Raw genomic sequence first — 24,224 nt, 5'->3', positions numbered from 1 at the left:
CGCACTTTCGATCCATCAGCGAACCCCAGTTGATGTTGTAGGCCGGGGCCCGGGTTTGTTTGGGAGTCGTAAGAGCCAACCACCCCCTGAGCGATGTTGGACCATGTCCGGAGCGCGGGTGGAACCTATTAAAAGAAACGTTTCCAAAACAAACCGAAGTAAGGCACAAACAGTACGGCAACCGAACGAGCAGCAGAGGGTTCATTCACGACACACGTCACGGCACGTCCGCTTCGTCGTGCACCAGCGCCCGGCAAAGTCACACATTCCATGTCGAGCGTTTTTAATTACCCGCCGGCCGAGACTCCTGGACGGGCGACGGTGGCTGCCGCCCCATCAACAGGCGTCGCCGTGTGAGTGTTGAACGTGACACGTGGAAAAGCCCAAACGTGGGAAGCGGGCGGTGCGCCCGAGAATCGGCAGCAGGTGAGGGACGGGGAGGGGCCCTGGTCCGATCAGTCAGAGTGTCTCTCACCATGAAAGCATCGGAATCCACGCAGAAGCTATGGAGCGCCTCATCCTCGCCGTCGGCCAGCATCGAGAACTTCCACACCGAACCGCACAGTCAATTGCCATCCGCTGGTCACCCGGCAGCGTTCAACAGCAGCAGCAGCAGCAACAGCAGGAGCAGCAGCCGTTCGAGCAGCAACGGCAGTCAGGCGAAGTTCGCCCACGAACTTCTGGACCAGAATCGGCGGCCCCCATTACAGCAGCAGCAGCAGCAGCATCATTGGCCTCGGTCCTCGGGCGAAGGCGAACTTACCGGTCCGTCACTTTGCCGACATTCCAACGGCGACGCCAGCTCCAGCTTGGATCACAAGCGGACGCACCAGCAACAACACCTAGCTCGGGGTCCAACATCCGGCCTCGGTGGCCAAACGTTCGCCGACAACAGCGGCGGTGGGCCGTCTGGCGCAGCTGATGGAACCATGAGGCTCACGGGCTCGGCAGCAACAGCAAACGGCGGGGTTGTTAGCGAGGGGCCCGACGGTGGTGGTGTTAGAGTCAGCAAACTGGACCGTGGTAGTGCCGTCCATCCGCCCAGCGGTTCCTGCACCGTGTACGGTCTAAATAGTGTAAATAGTGACGGTGGTATCAGTTCGAAGGTTAGCCTCAGTCATAGTCGCCATAGTGGCAGCAGTAGCAGCGGTAGCAGCGGTAGTAGTTACAGCAACGGTGGCCTCATCACGGGCTTCAACGGAATTAGTGGTAATGGCAGCAACAGTAGCTGGGGTCACTCCGTATTTTCTCGGTGCTATTTGGGCAAAATACGCACGTTCCTCATCGGGCTGGTCGTCTTCTCGGTGGCCACCGTTGGCCTGTCGCAGTACTTCATGGACAGTTCCGCCTTCACTAGGTAAGTAGAAGCCGGGCCGGACCCACCCTTTTTGTGGACTCAACTCTGCGGCAATCACAATAATCGGATTCATTAGGTTCAGTGATCAGTTTAGGGCCGTTTTATGGCCAACCCAACCAATTATACGGTGGTTCCTGTTTGGCGAGAAATGAATAGTCAACCTTTATTTTGTAACAAGTAGCAAACAAAACAAGGACACCGGCAAAGCAGGCGACCTTATTAAGGGCCACGGCATCGATGCATGTTTGAAGTGCGTCACGAAACACCTAATTGGCTCTACTATTTTTAAATCATTTCTAATGGAGTATGTAAATCAATGAAGCATTCGCTCAATCGCGATGATGGTTCATCATTTTACGACGTAACCAAAACGTTCTTCAATTCAATCTTAATGTGGATGGCCAATGACAAAGACAAGACACAAAATCGGCCTCAGCCTGGCGGAGGAATACCTTGGCCGCCGAGTGCTCCACGACCGAAACGGTGGCTAATGTCGTCACACCGAACCTTATTAAATTCTTCGTTTGCAAAGAACGGCGTTGTCCCGATGGCGGCTTACGTTGGTGTCCACCGTTTGCAAGTCACCTGTGCCTGCCGTAAATCGCCGCAATCCGCCCGGTCGTATATCTTTCCTGAACGACAAGCTCCTTTCGGTTGCTGTGTCCATGGACCCCGGACCGGGCATGTTTTCTAGGCTCCCGGGCCGACCGGACCGCAGAGAGCGCCTAGTGCACACTTTCATCAACCTGTTAACAGGATGCTACACCCACCGGCAGGCGCTGCAATCGCCTTGGAGTCATGTGTCTTTTCGGTTGCGATTCAGGTCGCCTCACTCAATTAGGTCTGTGTACGGTGCTGGTGGTGACTTCGGTGTTGCTGTAACTTCTTCGAACTAACCGGGAAGCTCTGACATTCTAACGGCCGGTGTCGGCCGGTCTTCCTTCCGGTGGTGGTTATGGTTTAGAAGTGCTGGGCTGTGCCAAACTCTGACCTGCAACATCCCGCCACACCCCGTCTGCAGCTTCGTTTGCCTCGATACTGGGGCGACACGGGCAGCGGGCGCAGAATTTATCGAATCGATGAACTGTAAATTATTCCACTCAGGCATTTAATTGTGCCGCCCCGGGAGTCCCGGAGTTGGACAAGAATTTAATTTTCGCCCACCCCGCACGGCTGAGGAATGTTCTTATTAAGGCCTCCGAGGACGACCTTGTGTGCATACGGAAGCAGCTCCTTCCACACACACACAGCCAAAGTCACACAGTTAGTCCATTTTAAACTAGCCTTTGGACCGGGAATTAGCGAACATAGACGGTCACATTCACACCGAAGTGCCGCTCTCCGCCTCGCTCGTGCTGGGTTTCGGGAATCCCGCAACCCGGAAGCTCCCGTTTCTTGTCTCAAGTGTTCGGAGGTTAGTCACACTTCACTTCGGTGAACCGATTTCCGAATCTTCGAGCACTTGGCCCTGGCAGTTGCGGACGACAACCACCTAGCACCGCACTCCCGGGTGTTTGCGTTCCGTACTCGGGTTTATCTTCCGTTCGCGTGTTAAAACGTCGTCGACAATCATAATCCTGGTAGCCGCAATGCCACGACCGAGTCAGCGGAGTGGCTGTGCGGGGTACCCGGGAATTGAAATCAAACTTCCTTAATCTTCTGCGTGCTATCGCCAGCATATCGCCAGTGCAAAACCCTTTTGCCAAGTCCAATTCCAAGAGGGTCCGCTCCGGACTCCAGACGTTGTTGGGAAGAACTCCAAAACAAACCGCTCTTCGCCAGCCCAAGCCCCATTGAATTGTTCTTTGCAGTTGGTAGTTACATAAGCGAGGGCGCTCGCTCCAGTACCTCCCAGATACTGCTCTCGTCCGGACGGCGGCAATGGTTGATAAAATCTAATTAAATTTAAACTTTATCTTAATTTCAATTTCCATTTTCTGTGAAGGGGCTACGTCGCCCGCTGCGCAGCTTTTTTCTGCGCAGCTTGCGGATGCGGGGCGTTTGTGTGACCTTCCGTCGCGTGGCGCGCGTATCCTAACACTTCCCGCGCCGGATGGGTTCGGTCTGGAGACCCCCGGTGAGCTTCGATCTTGGGCAAACTGGGTGCCCAAGACATTGGGATGAGGTTGGGGCTTGGGTTGAGTGGCAAAGGTCCTAGCAGCAGGAATGAATCGTAATCTTTTCTTCCTGCCAGCTTGGCGGGGTGTCAGTATTTGGGCAGAGAAACTTTTTGGGCCCAATTTTGGGCGCTATAGCGGTAGCGGTCCTACTTGCAACACAACACTCTCTTCGGGCAAGGCTAGGACCCCTGAACTATGCCGAAAGGAGGTTGTGGATGGGCGCGGGAAAAAGCAATGCCTTTTTGCGGAGTCTGACGTGGAAGAGAACCTCTACCCGATAAGCTTTGGCGTTTGTCAAATGTTTTTGTTGGCTGCTTCGGCTGTAACGGGTCCCCAAAACTCCTCCCGGAGGTCGGCATGGTGTTATGTATTCAATTTATTTCCAACACGACTGCCCGCCCGCACACACCCGGCGAGAATCTCTCCAAACTATTTCAGTTGTAATAAATTCCCAACAGAAAAGGGAACATAAAATTTGGTTCCCGACATTCGCCAGAACCCACACTAGGACAGGGGAGGGTTCACTAACTTCCTCTTCCACACACTGTCGCAGACAGGCGGCGAATGCGAAGGACATTCCAAGAGCCCGCGAGAGGTCACACACACACAAACAGGGGGAGAAGTGCACACTGCTTTTTTGTGCAGTGTTCCCGTTCGTCCCAGACACAGCCCAACTATCTGGTCCAAATTGTGGGATGAAGAAGCAAAAAAAGCAGTAGCAGCAGCCCCAGTGCCTCGAAGTCTTGAGCTCATTTACAAAGTTAGGCGCGCCCGCGCGGGAAAGGGTGGGTTGGAACTGTTGAATGGAGGCGATTTGTGTCGCTTTTGCCTTGTGCTGCACCGGGACAACCCTCTTTCGCTAACTTTGTCGGTTGTTGTTTTGCCTACACAAACACTAACCCGTTCGGGAGGAGAGGGCCGGGGACTTCCGGGGACTAGAGCTGGAGTACCGGAAGCGAGCGCATCGGGGAGCGGTCGAAAGTTTTAATGAATTAAATACTCGAGCCAAACAAACGGCGGGCGGGAAGCTCTGCTTGCATACACACCCGACCATCTGGGCTCCCGAAAAGGGCACAAGGACACACGTCGTCGTCGTTGTCGTCGTCGTCGTCGACGTGTTTCCGTTTCGTGTCGTTAACTACAGCGCAGTGGAGCAGCGAGAAAAAGCGCGACCCACCCAAATGATGATCACCAACACCGCGCGAGTGAACTTTCGACAACTTCCAGGAGATGTCGTCGTCCTGCGTGGACGTTGTGGAACACAGAGTCTGGAGCCAAACGTCGATCACGGAAAAGACTCTGTGATTCTGTAATGTATGGTCCATTCCATTATTTGGATTTACTTTTCCTTCAGGGATCAGGAATTGGATTTTTTTCGCACCGCATTGGTGATGGAAAAGTTTGTTGACGCCTGACATCTAGCAGAACCGCGGCGAACTTCATTGCTTGCTTGAATCGGTTCTGTTGCATAAACCAAACATTACTTTTTGGTAATTCTTAGGGTACTTCTTGAGTTTTATTTAATGAGGTGCGAGTTTGAAAAGAGGTGCGCCATCTGTTTGTGACTTGCGACTGCGCGACACGATTCTCTTGAAATAAAGCTCTCGGGCGCGACTTGCGTTTACGAAGCACGTTGGAAATTGTGTTTTCGACTTCCCCAGCTCAAGTGTGTTGGGTATTTGTTTTTATTTATACCTTTAAGTCAGTGGTCTCAAACACGCGGCCCGCGGCCACGTCCGCGGAGTATATAATTACGTTATACACGTCAAAATAGTAAATCACAAGAAAATGTTCTTGTCGGTTCAGCTGCCGGCACAAAAGTGACCGATACGATTTATTTCAAATCCAAATCAAATCAAAGTTTGTAAAATTTAATGAAAAAACATTTTCTTTTCGTGGTGCGGCCCGCTGACTAGCTGTTGCTTTCCACTGCGGCCCACATCCTAATATGAGTTTGAGACCACTGCTTCAAGTGTTGATGCAATTTTTAAAACCTTGCAAAACATCCCTAACGTCGCATCGCAAGCTGGGTAAGCTTCTTGGCTGACGCCACTTGACGTCATAATCAGCGTGGGATTGTACCGCTCGACACCGCCTTGGACCGGCGTGATTCAGGCTTCTCGCTTCTGTTCACTCGGCCCGCTTGACGCCACATCGGGCAGCCCATCGGGGCGATAGGAAATCCCATTCGGACCAAGAATTATCAGTTAGAACCTCCGACACAAGTGGGGTACGAGTTCGTCGTCCAGCCGGATTTCTGGACCCATCGAAACGTGAACGTGGGGGCTTCCGAAGCGGGCTTATCACGGATCATCTCGCTCGGGAAAAGGTCGTTATCCGTTGTGCTATGCTGAGGCGCAGCCATACCAAACACCGGCAGACTGATAATGCTTTGGCAAACATGTATGCCATTAAACACACACACACACACATACACTCACTTACGTACGCCCCCCTGCAGGGGAAAGTGATTAGATGAATTTCGGTTCGGAAGCTATTTCGAGACTATCGTCGCGTCGACAATCAGCAATACGTTGTGGTGGGTGTGTGTTGAACTTGTTCCCGGCGCACATTCGAGCGAAGGTTCGGCTTTGACCGCCGGAACGATGTGCTCTCGGCCAAGGGTGTGAATACGTCAACTCACAGGCCACTCCACACTGTCATCACCACTGACGTGATGTGTGATCCCTCGCCGCGCTCCAACCCTGTAGCGTGAGCATGCAGCTGATAAGGAGGAGTCTGGAGTCTGGTCTGGGTGGCCGTAGCCTAGTCGCCTCGGTCCTCGAAGTCAGTCTCGAAGTGCATTCCTCAGTATTCGGACGACGACGACGATGTGCCGAGCGTTCATCATCCTGCCAGCGTTGCTGGTGCTTCCGGTGTTGGTCTCAGCCGCGGCCAATGGGGCTTACACCACGAAACACTACAAGTGTTCCATCATCAACGAGGCCGGGTTCTGCTTCATCGAGAACGTGCTCCTCGACGTGCCCCCCGGCGGTTCGGTGACCGACCTCAACATACACTTCCCGAAGCATCCGACGCTCCTGCTCAAGTCCGGCTCGATCCCGTACTTCGGCAAGGAGGTGTTTTCACTGTTCCCGGACACGCGGCAACTGCACCTCTACAACAACACCTGCATCAAGCGAATGTATATCGCCGGCACGAACCTATCGGAGATCAACGTGCAGCGCAACGGGCTGACCGATGTCGAGGTGGAACCGGTGGAGAACCGCGACCTCAAGGTGCTGTCCGTGGTGCATAACGCCCTCGTAACGGTACCACGCAACATCCGCTACCTGGTGGGCCTGGAGAAGCTCTACCTCTACAACAACTCGATCGAGTACTTCGATCTGGAGCTGCTCACCAATGCGACCTCGCTGAAGATCCTGTCGCTGTACGATAACCGCATCAAGGCGTTCGACTCGCGGCTCGGGCTACAGTTCCCGAAGCTTCAGACGCTGTCACTCAGCAAGAACAAGCTCACGTTCGTGCCGTACTTCAAGGATGCATTCCCCGCACTGAATCTGGTGTCGCTCCGCAAAAATCCCTGGGACTGCCAGTGGCTGCGAACGGCGGCCAGCATCATCGAGGCGCGCAAGATCCAGATCGTGCGCAAGGACTCGACCTGCCGCGACTCGTGGATCAACGAGATTTGCTGCACGCACACGGTCGCCGACTTCCTGTTCAGTTGGCAGGCCACCCAGCGCGAGCAGGACCGTGAACTGGTGCGCAACCTTTCAGCCGATAATCAGCGCCTGCTGGACACGGTGCAGCGGCTCCGGGCCGATGTGCAGCAACTGCAGCTGCAGTACGACCAGCGGTGGTCGGCGGCCACCAACGATGGTGGCGCATGAAAATGTGTCAGTGTTACGCGATAGCACGTGAACTCGAAATTGCAGTTGCCGGAATCTGCTGAAAAAGTATTGCGTCTAAGAACCAACCAAGAACATGTTGACTACCGTTATGTTAGTGTACAGATTATTAAAATCGTATGTGTTCAGATGAAACCGCGTGTTGAAGTAATTTAATACTGCGATCTCTCTTTCTCACTGGGGCGAGTATTTGGTTTTCCTAGACGAACCACGTTATGGATCCCTGAATGAGAAGCATCCAACATTAGGTCCACCATCGATTGAACCGTGTGTAGCCCATGCTCTGGACACTTGTTGATGTTTTCGTTGGTTGTTGTTCGCAAAAAAGAAAACAAACAAATCGTCTATCCGATGGCTCTCGCCTCGACAACGTTATCAAAACTGCGTTTTAAATTTTAATTTGCCATGCTTTTAGTGATAATCGGTGGCCGGGTGTCGCAGGATTCCACATTTACAATCATTGTTGTTTGTCTGGCACTGCGGAACTATGCAAGTCACAGTCTAGACTTTGCCTAGACTTTTCCATCAATCAACTCTAGGTTCGCAGTTTATGGTCCGGGGCCTCAAAGATTGTTGTCAGCTTGTTTGTTGATCCATTTTCGATCAAGTTCGTTAACAAGTTATCTGAGTTTCGTTTCGCCTCGCTTCGATCTCTTGAGGCTATGCGAGATAAATCGCTCAACGGATATGATTTTCCGTTGCACATACAAACAAACAGAAACCAATTCGTCGTGAACTGATCATTGGTTTGCGGTTGTATTGAAGTAATTTAAACTAAACGATCCAAGCCAGGGCCGAACAACAACAGCTCGTATTCAACGTTTTCCATTTATTTCAACCAATTTCGGTGACCGCATAAAACAAGCAACGCAAACAAACAGGCTCACCTCGTGACCGCCATGTTTAGTGTTGCACATTGGGGTGTAATGATTAAATATTCACCTACACCAAAACACTAAACTATTCCCGACAGCTAATGGCTTCATGCATCGGGCAAGGGAGGAGGCATTTTTACGGCCCCTGCCCTCTGCCATCGCTGCCAGCAAACCGGTCGGTGGCTGGAAAATCGGTTATACTCCTACTTATACGCTTGAGGTATTCGCGTCCGAAACCACATCGGTCCCGGGGCGCCCGGAGAATGTATGCTAGCTAATTTCCGGCCGCGCGCACACGCTGCCCACGGGCAGGCTATGCTCCGGCAGGCGGCCGGAAACGAAAAACCGAACCGAATTCCTCCCAGCCGCGGGTTGGGGTTGACCGCGAAAACCGGGACCACCCGGCGGTGGTGGTGGAACCACCACATCCGCTGCCTGCCTGCCGTTGTCGGTGCTTGTTGTTGCTATGCATGCCGTTTGGCGAGGAGGAAATTCACTATTTTAACGCGGAAAATTGCGCCATCGTTGCCGGTTGGCTGCACCTCGCCAGGAATCAGGGGGTCGCTCTCCGCATAATACATTATGCAGATACCCTCGCATCACTTCCGTCTCCTGTGCAAAGGACGAAATAGTGAGCGAGCGAGAGAGAGAGAGAAGACGTGCTGTTGACGCCTTCCTAGTTCGCAGTTGGATGGGGCCCACCTACAAATCACATTCCCGATTCGAGCGATCTGTCAAATTCAGCACTGGCCGAGGTCCCCGGTACCCACGAGCACGCCGATGAAGGATAATTAGGTCGGATCTCCGTCTGGAACAGTGGTGGCCCGTGCTCACCGGAAATGGCCCAAAAAACGGGACGCCTTTGGCCGCGGTTGATTGACCGCTTGCATTATGCATCGACAATTCGGTTGTGGCGTCAAATAAATATTACTGACAGGAATGTGGGCCCGTCATCCGGTTGGAATGTTTTGGTGTGACCACGCTCTCATGTTTTGGGGTTTTAGTTTCTGGTTAATTTTGTGACCAAATATTCATAATGCGGTTCGTTCGTGTGCGGGGTCTGCCAACCGAAAGGCTCAGTTTTGGCTTTTGGATTATGAATTCATTGCGATCGGGGTGCATTTGGCGTATACGGCTAATCGCTTCGCAAAACAATTGGTTTGATTTCTGATTGGTACTGATGCAGCTTTATCTTTGTACTAAATTTTACTACAACATGATTTCGTAGTTGCTGTGATTTTCTTTTCCCATTTTTAAACGACATTAAATTAACAATGTTTAGGACGAGGTAAAGTAAATCAAAGGTTGATTGTACTATTTTTTAGTACATAATTCCTACACAGTATATCTTTTTAATAACGACATTCCAGTTTTAAAAGTATAAAATGCAGCGTACGTTCGCATAGAAAGGTACGTTCTTCCTCTTTCAAACGCATTCCATTTCATGCAAATTGGTTGACAGATACCTAACGCTTGCCACAATGGTTTCACACATCCTCCGAAACATGATCGAATGCACTAGTTTTAAACCAACATAATAAACCCGCTGATGGACAATGGCAAATAGTTTCCCCCCAAAACACTAACGTATTGTGTAGGCTCTGCCACGGTGTAAAACAGCAAGATGATTCAAACTTTTTGCGTTCGAGTTTTCGAGTCGCTCTTGAAGCAAAGTTATGCTCTTTATGCTCTACGAAAACCGTCGTTAAAATTCAAATGCAGAAAGCGACTTCAAGCTTTTATTTTTTTATTTTACGATTTGTCCCTACGTTTGAGTGCGACTTCCGACAATAAGTTCGTTTCGGCGTTATTGCGGCCCATTATTCAGCCCAGAGGCGTACACAAGGTTCTGCGGGTTAATAATGGAAGTAGTAATAGTTGCCACAAGGAACAACACGTAGCAGCAGCAGCAGCAGGACGGATGGCCGTAGCAAAAACTTTGACCAACAACCTTCACGATGGCGTGGTGAGCAATTGGGGTTTGTTTTTTGCTGTCGGGCTCGTCTTTCTTTATCGTTTCCGGTTGCAGAAATTGCACCGCTGCAAGGGGTTGCTCAACGGGGGCCACTTCACTTTGAATATAACGAAGCCCTCTCCTGGCCTGGCGGCAACGATGGATGGTACGATGCGCAGCTCCCCTGCGGGACTCTAGCAAAGAATGCGAATCCCGAAAAAAGTGAGCATAAAACTACTGCTCCTCGGTTTAGAGTGCAAATTGAAATCACGGCCCAGTCCGGGGCAACGCTGGTAGCAACGTCAGCCCCGACCGGAACCGGGGGGTGGTTCTGGATGCAACCAGAACCCCGAAATTGCACTTTTGACTTCAGTCGAACGGAATCATCGCATTCTTCCTCATGTTGTCCGGTGTGCCCGGGGAGCCGAGAAGCTCAAACACTTCCCACCGACAGGAATTTCATGCCTGCCGCTTTTTCTTGTGCTTCTTCTTGTGGTAAAAGATCCTTTCTATCTAGCGCCGTTTGAATTTTGCACGTTTCCGACGTTCGACTTGCATCGACGGCTGACCAAAAAGAGAGAAACCCTTTCAAACAAAAAAACCTCATTGCTCAATCCTGCTTTCAAATCTCATGAATCTCGTGATGAGCTTTTGAGCATCGGACGGGCCCCGGTTTGGTCCGTTGCAAGGCTTTTTTGGTCTACGGTCTCTTTTGACAGGATATCGGTTGCAGGTGCATTTCCACCGTTCGTTTGATCCACACACACACACACACACCCACAGGAGGAGTGCATGAAATGTTCCAGACAACTTTTTTAACCCATCCGGTCAGTCTCTTTATTTGACGGCCGACGCTTCGGTTATTTTTATTGTTTTGTTCTGTGTCTAGTTTAATAGAAGATAAATCCAAGAAAGAGAAACGAGAAAAAAACGCGCATGGAAAAGCATTCCAGTCGTACATTCCGTGGGTTCGGTTTCCTACTAGACTTTTCTTTCTCCATTACGCCGCCACCAAACTGAGCCCGGAGGGGCTAAGGAATTTCGGTACGGAATGTTTCGTAAACATTTAAATTTAGCTTTCCGTTATTCGTCTTAAGGGTATTTTTAAAACCACTTTCGGAGCAGCCTTGGCCAGAGTTGGCTGCTTCGTTGATTGCATGTTGATTGTTTTGATGTTTAAATTAGGTGAACAGGGCTCGTTGTAGCAAACTAGCATTTTTTACAGTTCAGCTTATGCTGCTTAGCTCAATGATGGTTGCAACCTGCAGATAATTCAGCTTCGTTCGGGTCTGATCGAAAAGGTCCCCAGCTTGATGCTCGGTATTCGACTTCTCGAAGCATAACGAAAGTTGCAGCGAATATTTGTTTTGCTTTCAACCACATTTCAATATTTCAATCGATTCGATTTAATTAGTATCGAGAGAACATTATAAGGCCGAATGACGCCGAATTGGGTTTTCAATATCGCAAAGTTGGTAAATATTTTTCACCGCCATGTTAATGAAACGGTTGGTTTTCCAGTGCTTCGAAGTCGCTTCGGTAAAATATTATATTTGCTCTTTCTGCTTCACTTATCGACTCAGCTGTTTAAACGGGAGGAAATCGTTTGCTGACGAAAACTCACTCCGAGCGACGTTGGCCAAAATATATCGAAACATATCGGCGTTTGCGGCAGGACCGGCCGCGCTTCCCGCCCCCGGCGACCACTCCCGTTTTTGTCTGCAGCAACCAAACATAAATCCATAATTTCCAGAATCGAACGTCGAATCATGGGACGCCGTCTGGTGTCCAGAATGAAAAATGCTTTTTTGTGCCATGCGCGGCCGCACCAATGATACGAAGCGAGTGTCAGCGACCTGGTCCCAGCATATTCCGAGCGAGAGAACCGTTGATCAAGTCGGTGGCAAACATATTCAATCAGGACCCTCCCGCTTCGCTGAGAAAAAGGAGTTCATGTAAATGGGCGGTAGATAAACTACTAAACGAAAAACGAAGTAACAGATGAACGGCGCTGGCCAATATTCATAACCGTTTGGCACACTGGAGTTGCCTGGTTTTTGTGGGTCAGCTGGCTGGACGATGTGCTGTCGGGGTAAAAGTTCCCTGGACACCGCCCCCGTGCAGCCAGGACAGGCCAGGAAGCTGGCGCAGCACAGGACAGGGTGGCTTTGCATAAGTTTGTTCGGCAAGCTGCAGCGTCATTTGCCGGAAGTGCGGCCATGGCGGGCACACCATGATATGTGGCAATAAATGTTCTTTATGCCATCAACCAGCTCCTTCGGGGATCGGGCAGGGATGAACGAGAACTGGAGGTTCTTAGTTGACACGGGGGTGGTCCCATCTGAAACATCGTGCCATGAGCATGCCATGAGCGAAATGAAACTCCGGCCCCAGAGAAGGCCAGAAACTAAGAGATGTCCACTGCTACCACTGGGGTGCTGGTCGGCAATCAACTCGAGTGTGTGGCTCGAGTGCCGGATGCTGAATTAGGAAAAAACAAGAAGGAATTCGAAAATGGGCAACAAATGAACGATATTATGGGTGTGATTTATGTTGCTTCTTCCGAGCGATTGCACCCGGAATTCGGGACAGTAGTTGGGTCGGCGTCGTAGTTCGTTTAGCATATCATCTACCAAAAGTGACCGGAACAGATCGTGACCGCTGACGCATCCGCTGAGGCTCCAAACTAAAAGGACTCACAACATACAACATCGCCAAATGGCAATCGTTTTAAAACCATTTTGGACCAAGGAAATCAATCTGCGAATAAATCAAAAACTAATTTTTAGTCGAGAGAGGCCTCCCTGCGGCATGAAATCAGGCAACTTAAATTGCATTTGAAGATAAAATCGATGCAAAATTCTTTTCCTTCCGTTCTCTCGACGGTCGAGCGAAGAAGTGCTTCACAGTTCCCTTCCCGCCTCGACTTGAGTGCGGCCAACCAAACCCGAACTCCTTTTGGGGGCTTCTGGGTGGTTCTCGCGCGCCGGCATGAGCGAAAAACGCAATTATCTTTTGGCGTGAACTTTCCGTGCGCTGCACGATAGTGTCGATGGTTCCGCTAATTGCTTATTATTGCACTGAATAAGGCATAAATTTAAATTAATTACGTTATAATGGAGAATTTCTCAACCGGCGGCGCGCAGCGGCGCACTTAGGGGCAATCGCCAAGAAACCGAAGCCCCCGACATGCAGCGCAAAGGGGGGTCGGTGGTAGTAGATCTTGCGCGCGGAAATGTGCATCAGAGCGAAGACCGTAGAGGGTGGGGTCGCGCGGCGTGAACGGTTTGTCGCTGCTGAATTGCGCTGCTGTGTGCAGTATTACTCCTCAGTGCGCTTCGTGTCCTTCTGCCAAGGGTCAATTTTCAGGGCCCCAGTGAGTTGGTAACAAGCTGGCCTCCAAAGTGCTGCGAGATGCGCCTTTCATCGTCCCAGTCCTTTTGTGCAATAATAAAAATTGAAGGAAATTAGGCTTTGGTCCTGGGGTTTTGGCGTCGCTTTTCGTCCCTCAGCAGAGGAAAAAAAAGCGAAACCAGCACAACCCACCGCGCAGACGTTGTTACGCAACATAATTAAGGCCACTCACTAATCGATGCTTAATGACCGCGGAAAGTTTCGCTGGAAAATTACCGCTCCGTTGTCATTATCGCCAATGGAACGGTGGCCGGGGTGCACATCGTCGTTATTATTATTAGCGTTCGGTGTGCTAACGTCTTAGAGGACGACTTTCATTGTTCTGTTCAATATCGCAATATGAGCATGCTAATAGGCTAGCGTACCAAAGTTCATCATCTGAACATTTGGGTAGTGTATGTGAACCTATTTCGTTTCTTCTTTTGCCATAGCTCTTTTAAGATGTTGATTGTTAGTTTAAGATGTTACAAGGTTTTCAGGGTGACAATTAAATTACATGTTGATTCAATTTCGTGAACTGGTACAGCCATTTGAAGCCATTAATTCATTTGAACGGTGGAAAACAAAATTTGTTTGAGGTTTGAGTTGATTTAGTTATTTATGAGCAATTATGACGTGACTTTCTCTTCGGTACAGTCATCCGACGAATTCCATTTGACGGCGCCAAATATGGTCTTATTTTTAAAAAGGTTACAAACCTAAGTAAGCTTATTTGGAAAAAAGAATCGACATGCTTTGAAACATCCTTCATCCTGGGCAAAAGTTCCGTTTCAAAATCAAGATTAGACAAAAAATTACAAACACATTAAGGTCGAGGGATGCATTTTCTCCATGAATCTGGCATACACATATTGACTCGAAAGCTCGCCAAACTTGATAAAAGACTTGATAAAGATTCGAGAAAGAAAACGTCTTGTTGGTCAAGCTTTCACCCTTAAAATAGGACAATGCAACAATCCACAAGGCCCAAGTAGTACCTCGCGGATGATGATATTAAGGTTCTGAGCTATTCACATCGCTGTCCAGACCAGCCAACCATTGTGAACATGTTCATCAATTCCATCCTCACTGATATGGCATCTTTAGACTCAATGTTGGGGAGATGCGATTGAGGCTATTCGGAGACGATTCACTCGAGTCGCCATTGACGAAGACTGGTTGGCTCCAACATAACAACCTTCCATATTACAATGTACACTGTCGCCGACTTGGCATTTGCCCGCTGTTCCATAGACGCTTAGCTTATCCCGGTCTCTTTTCATGTTGAAACTTATAACTGCTCAATATCTCGATATCCGCTTCTTGCTAGCCAACGTTCACTTGTCGGCATCTGAGCGGGATACAAGAAGGAGTTTAATATTTACTATAGTCAATCATCCTCTAGTCTTGACCCACTATGCAATATTGACTGAGCATATAACAACGCTTCGTCTGTATTGAGCTTTGAAATGTCTTTTAATTAGTGCGAAGAACGCTATCTTTTTCTTCTCTTTCGGACATGCACTTTTTTGTTACTTTTGTCAACAAGGGCGATTGATGCGTCGATAAATTAATAAATAAAATTCCTTTAAGTAACTGAGAACGTTTCACATAATTGAAAAGATTTAGCTCTGGATAAATGTAAATGCAATAAACACTGGCGGATGGATTTAGCATAATCCCGGCGATGGTTTTGGATGTTAAAAGGGAGAAAAAGTGTTTGACGTAGTTTACTGCATAAAGCTTCAAAGTAAAGGATTCTTTTTTGGTCATTCGATGTGTCTCCTAGAGTACGAGTGACCTCGATCGGCGTGATTAAATTTTAACAAACGATTGAGCAATGTTTCGGAAACAAAATGTCAATCTAACGATGAATGAATCGATGTTAAAATGCAATTTCCTGTTCCCCATCGGCAGTCTAACCAAAATCTCACTTTTCCATGAGTACACATTCGAACTGGCCCCGTTTCTGTCTGCTGGACAACATTTCAAGTGGTATCTCACATTCCAATTCCGACTCTACCACACGGAATACCGGTGCGCAGATCGGACTCCTACTATGGTTCCGTGAAATCGCACACCCCGCGGTACATTAATTGATGGCACAGAGTGGCGAGAGCGGACCAGGATGAAACACCTCCCTCTAAATTCGCGCCATCGGAACAATGATTTAAACTGTCACCTAAACGGGTGGTCGAAACACCGTCGAGTGGAAATGTATTTTCCGCGTGTCCGCGTCCCTCTCCGTTTGTCACACGAAAAAATGCCACTCGATTCACTACTAATACCGGTCCCGGGCATATCGTCGAGCTTTTCTTTTTTAATCCATGACCGATCGGAAACACCGAGCACCAATTAATTATCGGCCCACTAAACTCTAAACCATAAACCTCCATCTCTCGTCCGTTGCGCTGTAACAAAGTTTGTGCGCCAGTGCCGTTGCCGGTGTCGGCCTCTCTTTTCGTCCCGTCCCGTTCCGTTTCCGGTGGGAAAATCTAACGCAAACCCCCGAGGACCCCAAAACACATTCGATGTGCGTCCGGTCGGCAAACAACCGACGATTTGTTTGTGACAAACTTCATCCACTTGACCACAAAACCGATTGCGAGTGCCGACCGAGCAGAGTGTGTTTGGATTTCTCGAACGGTTTCGAGTTTCGATCGATGTCATCGATCGTTTAGATGGACCAACCTTCCGGACAGGAACCGCACCACTTGAACAGATTTGAATCATTGTTTTTGTCCTTTGCTTTTTTTCCCCCCTTACAGTTTTATGCACCGCGAGGCACGACCACCGGCGCCACAGATTCACTGCCGGATGTTGAACGGGAAAACGGCCGTCGATGGAGCGCTCGCGCCGGACCACCGGTCCGAGGCCCGATTACGGATCGATCCGAAGGTCCTGGTGTTCGTGGAGACGACGTATACGCAGCTCGGTAAGAGCATCGCAGAGCTGCTGGTCCACAACCGTATCAAGTAAGTGTCATCCTTTATTTCGAAGTCCTCCTTCAGAATACATCGAGGAGCTTAAACTTAAATTCCAAGACAAATTCGCGTCATTAATCGGGGAACTCGAACCCGTGGCCATCGACTCCGACAGAAACGACTCCAAGACCGGTATTACTTTTGACAGCGAACAGGGGTAAAAGATTAGGATATATCGGTCGAGTTCTCATTGCATTCTATGTATGCATTAATCACCGCTGTACTTGAGACGTTGCGCCATTCGTGAAGTCATCATCAATTCAGTTGCGCACCTGCAAGAGAAACTTATCAATGTTATTGTAGTGACATGCCGGGCAGAAGTAAGATGTGTGCGGTCCGGAATTAGCTTCCGCTATCGTTTTCCGTCGAAGTGCTTACATTTGCCGAACCTCTAGCGCGGGAAAAGAATCCTGCCCGGAAGGCGAACGGTGCGCGGTGTGTGTATGTTTATGAAGGACGTTGATTGCTTTTCCCTTATTGGCACTGCTGCTTGACAATCGTTGAGCTTGACCTGCTCCTTGAATGTCCCTCAAAACAGCGTTCGGTGCGGCCCGGATCATTCTGTTTGCCGTCCGTCGAGAGAGGTTCCTGGATTGTACGCGGTACTCGGTCGATGGCATTTAGTTGACCGAATTTGAACAAGCAATTCTGTTGCCGTACGTTGCCGTCCGCTGGGCTGGGGCTGAACAACCGGCAACGTTCGCCTACACAGACAATCCTTACGCACACAACCGGTCCCCAAGATGCCCTCCGGGGCTTTTAGCAGCTTTGGTGAGGCTAAACGAGAAGAGGATGCAGCCCAGCAGTTGCAGTTACAGTTCATCCGGTATCGAGGCGTATGACAATGCCCCAGTAATTTACTTCCGGTTCCGGGCAAACCTGCAGCCCAGGACCGAAGACTAACACTGGTTCCTAATCCGGGCACGACGACACAAACATTGCAACCTCGGGCAGCCTGGTGAAGAATTTTAGAGCAACCGGAACCCCGGGGCTCGTATGCAAATCGCCGGAGCACACCGGATTAAAGAACCATATTTTCACTTCCGCCCCGCTGGCGCTGGTCCTGGTTGCCTGCTTCGCTTTCCTTTGGCCAAACGAGGCGGAGCCAATTTGGCCGTATCCTGTGGTCCTGTAAGTAAAGTTACTTTGTTCCCGCTACGAAGTAGGAATCGATTGAAACTTGAACGAAATTGGTGTTTGCTCGTCAGGACTCGAGTGCATTGGCCATGCGAGTGCGAGTCTTAAGGGACTGTGTGTTTCCCGTTTGCTTTGGCGTTTGGTACACACCTTTTCGCCCAAAGTTCATGGGAATCGGATACATATTTTCTTAGGATTGGGTTTTAGAGAATCTAATTCCAACTTGGCGGTCTCTGCGATGACGATGTGAACCAATCCTTGGGCTTTATCAAAATTTATCAGTAGACGCAACTGTAGTTACCCTCTTGTTTCGGTCGGTTTTGACTCTCTCTATGCTTTTCGACGCTCTGCGGATACACGTTTGCATCCTGGTGAACGACACAGCTAAAGTTCGCCACAATCAACCAAGAACGATTGTAAAGTTTCATCCGGTGATAAGCGAAAGTTTACCCCACTCTCGAAGCATGACAGATTAGCAAAGTTTTACGATCAATTGGTTCCGGCCCTTACCGGCCCAGAGTGGTGGTTGGTGGGGATTTCGTACCAAAAAGGTATCCTACAGGTTATCAGTATTGTGTTAGCCACAATAAGTTGTAGAATTGGCTGCATGTGTTTGTCTGGTAAGCTTACCGCAGGCATTCAAAATATCATCAATTTGGTGCATGTATCAAGGCCCCTTTAAACGATGGAAATGTGATCTTCCGCTTCAAAACTTACACTCAACGACCCAACTTAATATTCGCCTACCAAAGACTCACCAACTGTGAACACGGAGCACGGTGTGGTTAGTCCGTAAGGTTAGTAGTTGGTAAAGGGATGCTTCGCAACATTTTGAAGCACTCCCTACCGGGAAGCACGGACCATAATTGCAAGCTGTTCGTCCGCTCGGCATATTGTAGCCATCTCCTGGGAGCCTTTCTTCATGCCCGGTGCCCGAGTTACCGGAAAATGATAAGGAAAGCCATAAATTCCACCACACACACAACGTGAGATGAGACACGGTGGTGGTTGTGCCAAATATGTGGCTAGAAGATTACCGTCCGAAGATAACGCACCACTCAGTGCTTCGCCCATTACGGGAATCGATAAATTTAAAATAATGAACCTGTTTCGAAATTCGGCCGGCCAAACGATCCATCACCGCACCACGCCAGCGCCAGAGCGTGTAGTTGGTGTGGAAATCTCCCGCGAACTGTGCGAGTTTTTCTGTGCAGAGTTTCCCGGTGTATGTGTGTGCCTGCCAGAGAAGGAACAGGCCGATGCATGGCCGGAAAATTGCACCTTTTGTTGTGCAAAAGCGTGAAACGCAACGCATCGTCCGGGGAGTTTCACCGCACATCGTTCACCGGCGTGTATTTGCATGGCCCCAGGAGAAGGTGGAAAACACACGAAAAACAGCACAAAACATATGCGCCACTCCGCTGCGCTTATTTGTTAGATTTTTCCACGAAACCTGACCGGCCCGACAACTTGATTAAAAACACGGACGTTGCGGAGTGCATCAACTCCTGCGAGGAGCTGTGTTCCTTTCGCGGGGCTTTGTTTGACGAGTGAAAGCTTCCCTTCCATCCCCTTTTCCCCGGAAAACTGCGGCCGCGTCCGGTACGCTCGGCCAATTTTGAAACGAAATCCCATTTTGTGGAAATTGTTTCAACTAAACAGTGAATTGTTTTCGAAGCCAACAGCCGAACAATTTCCGGTTTTTGGACGGGCGTATTTTTCCGCTTGTGAGAGTGGCCGTCCGACCGACGACGGGCTACTCGCCGGCCGCGAATCCTCCGCTGGGGAATCGTCTATTATCCTCGGCACCGGGGCCCGAGTGGCAGCGAGGTGCTGTTAATGCGGATTTGAAAGCCGCTTAAGCTGCAAATGATCAGCCGCTGTCTACTTTGCTGAAGGTGTTGGTCGGATCCTGGCGGCCTGGGCCCGTGAACACTCTCGCCGGCCATCACCAACGCCGCCGCCGCCTCCGCCGCACGATCCGTGGTCCGCAATTAGGATCATTTTTCAAGGTTTACCCAAGATGACAGTTGAGATATGCTCGGTTGGACCTCGGCAGAAGCGGATAACAGCCAGTCAACCGGATCTGACGGCCGGGTTTTCAAACTGTCGATGAAGAGATTGTTGAATGCTTGGGCGAAAGAAGAGATAGATCCATTTTTAAGTGGGGCATTGTTAAGCCTTAAATTAAATTCAAATAATCAGTAAGGACTCGTTGGTAAGGAAGAATGACAATTGGATGGCTCTGTTTTGCTACGAGGTACCATCATCTGTAAAATAGCATAAAATGTTATAAAATATTTCACAAGACGGACATTCAAAGACATTCCGAAGTATGATATTCAAAACGAATTTTACACATTTCTGTTACAAAAACATACTACCTTTCGTGCTGCATCCCTACTTTTCCCAACCTACTTTCGCTACTCTCCAACTTGGGTTCCATGGCTAAATACTTAGTTATCTGACCAACCGCTCTCTTAGAGTGAAGGGATTAGCGATAGCCTGTTTGACGTGTTTGTCAATACATCTGGGTTTTTCTCTTGGCTGTACGTGGACGCTATCAAAATTTGTCTGACCCTAAAATGCCTCTTTTGCCGATGGCGTTCCATAATTTCTTTTACGCAACGGAGGATTCCAGCTCACTTCGACTATCGACTTTGCGATCCGGACACCTTACTGTCAGCACTGCTGGCCGTGACGTTCTTCTTGACTCTAATCTTGGTCTTAACGGTCACAGGGCCGGCTAAAGTCTCTGGAGTGTAGTCTTGTCTTGCCTGTTAATGAAAATATATGTGTGTGACTCGGTGACCCGCTGTTAAAAAAAGGTTGAGTCGCGAGTTACCGAAAAACGTGTTCCCTGGAGATCCTAGAGAACATCTCTCACGGACTACGGACCTCGTTGCCACGTTTTCTGGAAGTTGTCGTTCCGCCACAAACTGCTCTGTGGTCAAATGAACGCATCAACCGTGCGTTACGACCTTAACCTTTACGCTCCCAGCAGAAACTTTAGAGTGTTATTGGCAACTTGGCCCACGCTTCGCGTCCTCCTCACGTGACCTCTGGGGTTGCGAATAGGCTATTTGCTCGTAGTTAAAGCTGTCCGCGCCTTTAGATTACGCGTGGCAAGATATCTGAAGAACAATAAATAATAATAGTAATAGCCCGCCTATTTATAATTTATTTAGATGGTAGAAATGGAATGGTAATTTGATTTAAACACGAAGGTGTACTATAAATGTTGGATCACGGTCAAACAAGTTCTTTATCGCGAAACACAGTTACCGAAATGTGCCAACAGGTCTGATGTCATAAACAGAAATAGCTTTTAGTGGTTTGTGTAGTGGCACGCCAAATAAATCAAATCATATTTTATGTAACCTCTGCTCTGGATGGGCCAAGGATTTGCAGATACGTCCCTTTGGGGATTTGATTTTCTATAACTTTCATCCTGTCTGTATACTAATGAGCGCCTGGAAACGTAGCGAATATGAAAGAAAACAGGACGCAATCGGCTGCACACCCGGCACACAGGCCGCCCCTCGCTCGCAGGATAAAGAGTGAAAGAATTCCGGTAATAAGAATGCGAAAGGGGCACAAGAAAACACTTTCTCATGGCATGGCAACATTCCGTCGGTCCCTTCGGCAGCCCCGAAAGGTTCAATCACTCGATCGACGCAACTGCAATTTTCGGTGGAAAAGTTTCTGATTAAATTTGGGACACGGAGCCCGTCACGGGAAACGGGCTCATTTTCCACGACGATACGGGCCCCCCTGACTGTCCGTGTCCGTATGCTACCAGCCGGGAGCAATCGTGGCACACGAAATGGGCCATGCCCCACAAAGAACGCCAGCACGATTGAGCTTGCCCATTATCGGTTCGGGTTCGGCAGCTGGGAAATCATTTGGCTGGCTGGCCGTTTTTCCGGACCATTGCCGCCGCCCAAGACGACGAGGGCCATTCTTTCGGAAGTCGCTATCCTTGGAGAAAAAGGGGCGCGCTCATCCTTGCAACGTAATTCATGGTGTCGGTGACGGTGGCGAACAAGAACAGGAGGAACAATGGAAAGGGATCGTAACAAAAGAAGGATTGTGATAAAACCGAAGCTCATTACAAACAGGAAACACCATCTGAGCACCACTTCCGTTATTGGCCCGTTCCTTTTTTTGTTCACTGAGCAACCGAAGCTCGTCCGAAGCCCCATGATGGGCTGCAATCCATTTTCGGAACTAAATCTGTACCCTTTTTTGGTTCGCGCGCCGTTTCGCGCTGGTCACTTCCGAGACAGATAAGACTCAACTGCTATACGGCCCTCTCCCGTGGCACCCTTTCTCTGGTGTCTCTCTGGTGCATTAAGGAAAGGATTTTAATCACGAGCCCTGTAATTTATTTAGGTTTAAGTCGAAAGCGAAACGCGCCGCCGCGCTGTTGACAGCAGTCTGTCGGCGCACCGCACAGCAAAAGGAACACGGAACTCCTTAGCGGCTAATCCGAATTAACTACCCGACGCCAGTAAATCCATTCTGCCAGAGCGCTTCTTCTTCGGTTGTAGGTTCGGTTGTAACGAAAAACTACGATTTCAAAAGCGGCGAGAGCAAGGGTTTGGTCGGAAAAGTCCAAAACATGGAACCAGATTTCCCAGCCACCAGGCACCGTGAGGCCACCAATCCGCTGTGTAGGCTCTCCGCGGTGTGGTGGGCGCATAGTTTAAATTTGTGCAGCAAATAGTTCCGGAACGAACTTTTTCTCTTTTTGTCTCTGTCTCTGTCTCTCAACCCGCAGCAAGGCTTAGCCCCGCTAGTTTTCCCTCCTAGAGGGACGGGATGAAGGGACCCTCTAATGAGCGAATTAGTACTCCGCCTCCAAAAGTTGACTCTAGCGTTTTACATTGCCGCCCGCGCTTCATTGGAGCGCAAGAGAAACGACCATTCGAAATTCAACATACACACACACCCCGTCGTGTATCCTGAAAAACGTCCTCGAATGAAGCCGGAGGAAAGTGAAAAATCGCAAGCAAAAGTTTAATCAACAGGAAGATCTTCTGGCCGTTCATGCTTCATTCAGTCGGATAATGGACGTCGGTGCGCGCCGCGCCTCTCGAACACCAATAGTTTTCCCAACTATCGGGTCGGAAAGTATTCGAAAAGGGTTAACGGGGGAGTTGGTCCGTCCGTGGCCCGGAATCCTATCATTGTTGCCTGCCCGGACGGCAGGCAGCGACGGATTGGCTGGCTGGCTGGCTGGGTGCCGGGAAAAGGGAAAAGTTGTTCACTTGATTTAGTGTAAGTTATTTCCTTTGTTTGTTCCATCCGAACGCACCGGCGAGAGGTTTTCCGGGTTTGTTTTTTGCGCTTCAAATTGATTTCCTACGTTCCGGTTTCGTTCTTTGACTTCTTACCCTTGTGCTTCTCGTGCGTTCCTTAACGAGTTGTTTGAGCAGTTTTTTTTGCTTTTTATTACTTCTCTTTTTCTTATGCTCCACTGAACCATGTTGAAGTCGAACTCGCGACTGCAAAGTCTTGAATTTGGTTTAAAAATTTTACTCGCAACGCGTAAAAAGCGATATCCTTGTTCCGCGAGAAAATGAAATGGAAAACTTTTTACCACCACTTTCGGCCCGGGTTCCTTGGAGGCCACGGGCTTATTTGTCTGCAAAAGTCTTAAAGTGAGCCCACCGCCGAGTGGTCAGTTCGGATGCTCGGATTCGGATCGAAATGTGTTAAAGTAAGTGGAAGCTTGCACCGATGAAGGCCAAGTCCATCGTGACCCGCCTTAAGCCCACCAGTGAGCCGGAAAACGCGGAAAGCACACGCGGCAAAAAATAAACAAAGGCACCAGTAAGGATTTTTCACCAACGATCTTTGAAGCCGGATTTAGTGTGCGGCTTCCGTCCTTTGGTGAACGCCATTCGTTTTCCCGCTGAAACATCCTTACGGAACCTTTTTAGATGGTTTTTTGCTCGTTCTTCAAGGGGCACCATAAAACAGCACACGAAAAACTGCTGACAGTTAATCATTAGTGGTGGATGGATTGTAATTTGCTTACATTTTGCTACCCTGCCCCCTGTTAGTGTCCGTTTCTCGCTTTTTGTTGGCAGAAATCTTTCCGGAAAGAGTTTCTGTTTCCATCTTGCGCATTGTGTTTCGTCTTATTTGATTTATCTCCTGATATTCTTCGCGGTTCCAATTAGTCCACCGATTTGTGTCTTAAAATAACAATTTCCAATTCCGGTTCCGGTTTATTTCTTTATTTGTGCCATTTTTTTGATCTTATGAATGAGGTAATTGAAGTATTTTTCTTCTATTCACTGCTGCTGCCTGTCCACAGCGCGGTTGGGCGAATTGCTTCCATTAGCTTCGTCCTTTGATCTTTTCCTGCAGCGTTAAACGAGAGACAAACGAGACCCAGCAGTGTGTGTGTGTGTGTGTTTTGGACGAAAGTTACGGGAAGCACTTAAACCATTAATCCGGTTTTGGCCGTGCTATCTTCCGATCTTGTTTTAGCATTTACACTAGCGCGTTGGCGCTGCGTACA

At 49.3% G+C, this 24,224-nt stretch overlaps 1 protein-coding gene across 1 annotated transcript in view; it reads left to right on the top strand.

Moving 5' to 3' along the window:
* Positions 1-476: 476 nt before the first annotated feature.
* Positions 477-24,224, top strand: part of LOC128266906 (bifunctional heparan sulfate N-deacetylase/N-sulfotransferase) — a 35,809-nt gene continuing 12,061 nt past the window's right edge. Inside the window, exons 1-3 of the mRNA XM_053003694.1 lie at positions 477-590; positions 711-1,357; positions 16,337-16,543. Of these exons, the coding sequence (XP_052859654.1) occupies positions 477-590; positions 711-1,357; positions 16,337-16,543 (968 nt within the window). The remainder of the gene's footprint in view (positions 591-710; positions 1,358-16,336; positions 16,544-24,224) is intronic.

The sequence above is a fragment of the Anopheles cruzii genome, chromosome 2, assembly GCF_943734635.1.
Source record: "Anopheles cruzii chromosome 2, idAnoCruzAS_RS32_06, whole genome shotgun sequence".
NCBI lineage: Eukaryota > Metazoa > Arthropoda > Insecta > Diptera > Culicidae > Anopheles > Anopheles cruzii.
This window is presented reverse-complemented; position numbering and strand designations above follow the sequence as displayed.